Source organism: Ramularia collo-cygni (assembly GCF_900074925.1).
Source record: "Ramularia collo-cygni strain URUG2 genome assembly, contig: RCC_scaffold02, whole genome shotgun sequence".
Taxonomy (NCBI): Eukaryota; Fungi; Ascomycota; class Dothideomycetes; order Mycosphaerellales; family Mycosphaerellaceae; genus Ramularia; species Ramularia collo-cygni.
Window position 1 is genome coordinate 1454854 of NW_019716256.1, and position 6000 is coordinate 1460853.

General features: G+C 44.7%; 3 protein-coding genes; 1 reads left to right on the top strand and 2 right to left on the bottom strand.

The window, feature by feature from the left end:
* Positions 1-664: 664 nt before the first annotated feature.
* RCC_02128 (uncharacterized protein) lies at positions 665-1460 on the top strand (the record flags this gene model as incomplete). XM_023767411.1 has 2 exons in its annotated part: positions 665-843; positions 896-1460. The coding sequence occupies 2 exons, from the start codon at positions 665-667 to the stop codon at positions 1458-1460; spliced, it is 744 nt and encodes a 247-aa protein (XP_023623179.1).
* Positions 1461-1737: 277 nt separating this feature from the next.
* RCC_02129 (uncharacterized protein) lies at positions 1738-2422 on the bottom strand (the record flags this gene model as incomplete). XM_023767412.1 has 2 exons in its annotated part: positions 1738-2107; positions 2157-2422. 2 exons carry the CDS (start codon positions 2420-2422, stop codon positions 1738-1740), a joined length of 636 nt encoding a protein of 211 aa, XP_023623180.1.
* Positions 2423-3177: 755 nt separating this feature from the next.
* On the bottom strand, positions 3178-3614 carry RCC_02130 (uncharacterized protein; the record flags this gene model as incomplete). XM_023767413.1 has 2 exons in its annotated part: positions 3178-3495; positions 3549-3614. The coding sequence occupies 2 exons, from the start codon at positions 3612-3614 to the stop codon at positions 3178-3180; spliced, it is 384 nt and encodes a 127-aa protein (XP_023623181.1).
* Between the last annotated feature and the right edge of the window lie 2386 nt (positions 3615-6000).

The following is a 6000-nucleotide window of genomic DNA, read 5'->3' on the forward strand; positions in this document are numbered from 1 at the left end:
TATGGCCTTGACGCTTGGCGGTGAGAATCACGCTAGTGATGTGAGCATTGAAAGAACGAATCACGGCCAGGTTTTAGAGACTGCCTCTCAAAATTGTGCTTGATCAAGCTCAGCCATGTCAACATCAAGGTTCTTGAGCAAGAAAAGCCACGCGTAGAATGATGTAAGTTTCTACAGGGAGCGTTTCGACGGCGGGATCGATAATTGCTGGCTTCTAGCCTTGGAATCAGGTGGCGGAAAAGTTTGGGGGAGTGTGAAAGTACACCAAGTCTATATTTCGTCTCGGTAAGTCATGAATGCGGTCCTACCTGTATGAATACTCGCAGCACTCTCAAGTCTAGTCCCTCCTTCTTATCCTTCGTCCATGATCTGGCGACGCTGAACATTGATGAGGAGTATGGAATAGGTCCCCAAGTCTGATCAATGCGAGCCAAGGATCTTGTAGTGCTCGACAGGTCTTCGTGGTCCTGGCGGCGATGCATCACCGTGCGGTGCTGAATCGGTGTTGAAGTGAGGTGGGCTTTCATATGCAACCCATTCACTCAGCAGAGCGACTAGCTCTTCATGCAGCGACAAAACCTTAAATTTCTACCGCGACAATAGCATCACTTTTCTTACACTTCACTAATGTTCAACTGGACAACATCCATCCATCCTCTCCAACATGTCCAAGAAGCGCAATTTCCAGCTTGGCCCTGGCGACGACGTGCTCGACGCCGATCCTCCTGCCAACAGAGTGCCATCTCCACCTGAGGATGTCTCTGTCATGCGCGCCACCAAAAAATCGAAGACTGCAGCTGCACCATCCTTGTCCCCCAAGAAACTCAGCCTTGAGAGACTAAAGTACGTGACAGATTTCCGCACCACACACTATTGCTGCTAACACTTCTCCAAGATTCACCGGAAAAATGGTCACAGTCCAAGTTGGCATGGACGGGGAGCTGCCTTTCTTAGTGCACGAGCCGATCATTAAACCAGACTCCGACTTCTTCAGATTGGTCCTGGACACAAAATGGAGAGAAGGTCAGGAGCTTCTAGTAAAGCTCCCGGAAGATTGCGTCCACATCTTCGCAACCTACGTTGAGTGGCTCTACAACAAAGAAGTCACCGCTGCCCATTACCACATGCTAGCAAGAATGTATGTCCTGGGAGAGAAGATTCAAAGTTCAGGATTCTGCAACGCCGTCATGGAAAACATGATCAAACGATCCAGAGCACGGTGTCCGGTGCCCATCGATATGATCAGAGTAATCTACGACGGTACCATGACCGCTGCTCCGGTGCGGACGTTTGTGGTGGATACATGGATGTCATTAGGCAGTACGGTGCGGTTGACGGAGGAGCCCGATGGAACGCAGCCCCATCCGGAGTTTGTGATGGATCTCGCCATGGCTCTTCTTCGTGAGCATAACGATGGAAAGCGCAAGACGTGCGAGGAGAAGGTGACGTGGTTTAAGTGAAGTCTATGTGAAGGGTGGTCTTCCAAGGCTCAGAGGATTTGGATCTTAGGAGGCAAGACTTGGACTCCGATTGATGTGCAGCCACAAGGCTCACTGCAGTCATGGCCAGATCACACATGAGCGGATCTCGGAGTGTCGGGCTGGTCCCTAGTAACAGCACTCTGCAGCTCATGCTTCGAGGTTTGGAGCCAGAGAACATGGGAATGGACGGCGAGGATTTAGATATCTTGTGCTATACAAAGCACGCTTGAATCATCAGTTCTAGGTTAGAGAAGCCTCAATACTGCAGCATCATCCTATCATTCCTCCGTGAATCCATCTGCATCATCCCTCTCTGCCTCACAGCCTCCGCCAACTGTCTCGCACCCAAGAATTCCAACAACGTCGCAAGGCTCGTCAACTTCCTCGCTCTCGAGCTCTCTCGACCATACATATCATTCGAGTACCGAGTATTCCCAGCCGGTAATCCATARTCCGCAAGAATTTGCTCAATGGAATGCTCACTCATCGACATCAAGTCAACCAGCGGTCTAGGCATGGAGAATCCCGAGGGAAAGCCACCATCGTTGCACATTATCGGATGGACCACGGCGTGCTGAGATATGTGATATTGTGAACTGTTTTGTAGAGCGGCTTCTTGATTGGTCCTAGAACATGTAAGCGAAGATCAGAGAATGTATAGTGATGATTGTGTACCTTTGAATGATGTCTCCTCCGAGATGTCTCGGGTCGCGACCATGTGTATACATATCACTTTCGTACGGAGATCCTTGTTCGTATGCCATACCATAGGCATGACTAGCTCGACCGTACTCTGATTGCCGCGCAGGTGAGTAGATGGAGCGAGGAATGCGTGGGTCTTTTGATCGACTGGTTCCATATGCTGGAGCAACGCTAGGACCAGAGCGAAAAGTAGCATCGTCCATGTATCGAAATGCGCTTCGGGAGATTTGGTATGCCATGACTTTGTCTGTCGAATTGGAGCAAGAGAGATTTACTTACAGGATGTGAGCAGAAGCGGGCCTGTTTTTGTAAGAATTGAACTGCGGCTTGTGTAGCTTCAATTGGTACGACTATCATTATCAGTAATTTTGACCGCTATCGGAGCTTCCTGTTCCTGGCATGCCATCACGCGTCAGATCTCAAGTGTGACGTTCTGTCAACATTGGACTGCATGGTCGTAGAGATCAAGCGAGCTGAGCCATTCAACAATCCGACTTCCTCCATCGGCTACAGGTAGCCGCTCTCCGACGCCGGGGGTGTAACGTCAATCGCCGGAGGCCTCCGGATTTAAGGCGGTGGATTTGAGAGGGTGTACAGAAGGAATTTCATCTCTGTGTGCGCAGGCATACACAAGTTTATTTCGAGCTGGGGAGGGTTACTCGTCTGTTGGACCTGATGCTGTGGAAGTTCGCTTTGATCCGTTCTGGAATGAGAAGCTTGACTGAATCGTCTTCTTCTCGTTGTTTGTCCTCGGGTTTCGTAGCAGATACAAATTCGACCAAATGATGCGGAGAAATCAGGCCGTAAGCAGAATGGCTCCACAGACCACGAGTCTGCCTCTTTGTCAGGCGAGTGATCGGAAAAGGCAACCACGTGCGACTATTCTCGGTCTGCGCATGTTTCGGGTTTCTCGGTCCAGTGAATTCCCCAGAAGCCCGCACGATGAGATTTGATACTCACCAAGTCGCCCATCGCATTGGTCATACGGTCGATTTCATCTCATTTCGTCCTGTGATTTGGAGAGATCCCGGAAAGTGACATGGCTGGAGCTGCGACGCCGCCCAGTCGAGAAGGTTTCCTGGCCAGTATTCAAATCGATTTGTGGCAGCGATTGGGTCCCAATAGGCAGACTGATCTGACGTCTATGGCCAGTCGGACGTGTCGTTAGGCTTGGCGCTCTAGGCCGCGCTCGACYGCGAGCTCGACCGCCAATAATTGGTATGTCGTAAGTCGCAAATCGCCAGATGTACAGCAAAAGATCGTAGAATAGGATCAGAAGCCATGGGCCGATGATCAAGAGGGCGAAGAACAGCTAGCTGACCATCAGTTTTCGTGATCGCGTTGTTGCACATCCACCCAACTTACGAAAACYCTCGCGACCCAAGTTTCCAGTACCAGGAAAGACGCCGGGAGGATGGAGAACATGCCCATTGTGCGTGCAGTGTTGTTGGTTGAACGACGAGGATGATGATGACCGGGAGGCCTCTTGTGGTTGGAGGCCTCAACCAGCAATCATTCTTCTTGTTGGCAGATCGAGATGCAGTTGAGATTCATGACAACAGGGATGATCAATCGGGTGACGCGGCAAGAGCGGGAAGAGCCGCTGCTCCGGGAAGCTCTCCGACATAACGTGTGTAAGGTAGAAGTGGTGACACTCGGCAGTCGTTAGCGTTGGCTTGGCGCCCCCCCTCAGATTACTACCAACATGTCTACGGCTATATAGCTATAACTATACTTCGTAAAAATATTCTAAGACGAGGGGATTAAAGAGCGTATACTATATACTAACCGCTRGTATTATAATATGTTAATAATAGTTAGTATTAATAGTAAAGTAGCGAAGTAGCTAAGGTTAAAATCTTACTTTTTAAACTTCGTTAACTTCGTAAGTTAAGTCGATTATAATACTTAGAACTAGCTCCTTATTTACTATACTTAATTATTCTTATCGCTACTAAGCCCTAAGCGTACTATCCGTATTACCTAGTACTTAATTAAGCCCCTTACCGTCCGTATCCTCGTCCGACGTTACTATATCCTCCTATTACTAATCTTACGTATAGAGCTATACTAGCCGGTTAACTCTTCGTAGTAGTAGTAGTAGTAGTAGTAGCTCCTACGTAGGCTCGTTAAGGTATAGATTAAGGTAGCGGATATCGACCTTACTATCGCTATTACTACTAGCCTTATTAAGTTAGTTATCTATTTGCTTATTAAGCTCTTTATTTAGTTCGTCGTCTACGTTATCTATAGCTAGCTATTTAATTATAGTAAGAGCTACTATATAATTAAGCTCTATAAGTTATTTAATTACTATATCGTTAAGATAGTTAGTACGTACGTGTATTACCTCTAATATAGATAGCTTATCGTCTAAATTACTCGTCTTTATAACTATAGTTTGCTATACTTTATAAGCCTCTCGTATAGCCTACTTAGCGGCCTTCTACCTTACTAGATCTATATTAATTCGCTTAGTTATTCGAATAATAGCTATAATAGGCACGTTACGGCCTTAGTATTATAGGATAATGTCCTCTTAAAATAAATCTAGTAAGTCGTCGTAAATAGCGTCCTTTTAACGGCTCTTACTCTTAGCCTATTTAACCTCTATATTTAATTTAATACGCTCTAAACGAGTAAGGGCTTAACGAGCCTATATAAGTTTCGTACATTATTTCTTAATAGCCGTTAAACTAACGATTTTATCCTTTAACTGCTTTATAAGTACTAAGAGCGTCTCTTTTACTGTTTTATCTAGCTTTAATTATAGTAGGTAGTCTATTAAGAATAACTAGCCCTTAGTAACTTTCTTATTCGCTCTACGCTTAATTTACTTCGTATTAGCTCTACGGAGGGCGTTGTTTTTAGCGAGGAGTAGGTTATAGGTATTAAGTAGTATATAGATAGTAGAAAGTGTCTTTTTATAGCGCTTAAAGGACCGTACTAGTAACGTATTAAACTCGCTCTTAATTAGGTCTAATTTTAAAGCCGTGCGCTTAAGGCGGTTAGTAGTAAGTAGTATATATAGATTAGAGCTTAATAACCGTAGAGGCGTCCGTAGAGGTATTACTATCGCTTAGCGAGGTATTATTATTACCGCTTAGTAAGGTGTTGCTATCGCTTAGTAAGGTAACTCTAGTACGAAAAATAAGCCTAATAGAGCTACTTTAATTAGCTGCTATCGCTATACCGGCGGAGGTATAATATTACGAGTAAGTATCTTCGGTAGCCTATTAAGAATAGTAGTAGCGTTTAGAGGCGATACTCTAGTTACTCTAAAAGCGGACTTAATATTATAGCTATTAAATACGCTTACTCTAAGGCTAGTATATACTTTAATAAAGTCCTCTTTCGTTACTACGCTAAGGCTCTTACTAGCTATACGAAGGAGGATTTTAGAGCTATAAACTGCTTTTAGAGGGCTAAAGATACTAATATCTAGTATCTAGAGTAGGTACGTAGAATAGCTTAGTAGGCAAATTAAGAGAATATTATTAGCTAGTACGTACTTAATAAACTCTACATCCTTATAAGTTAAATAGCCGTCTATAATAAGGAGCTACTAGTAGCCTAGTATAGAAGGTAGATACTAAATATTATAGTATTAGAGCTAAGCTAATCTATTCTCTTTACTGTTAGAAAGTGCAGTTATAGAATAGCTGTATATCTAACATAATAGAGAGCTAAGTAGCTATAAGGTTATATAACTCTATATAGTGTTAAATATTAGTCGGAGGTTCGCAGATTTTTAGGGGTGGAGTATAAGAGTATCTTAATCTTTAACTAGCTTACTATCTCCGATAGGCAGTACTTA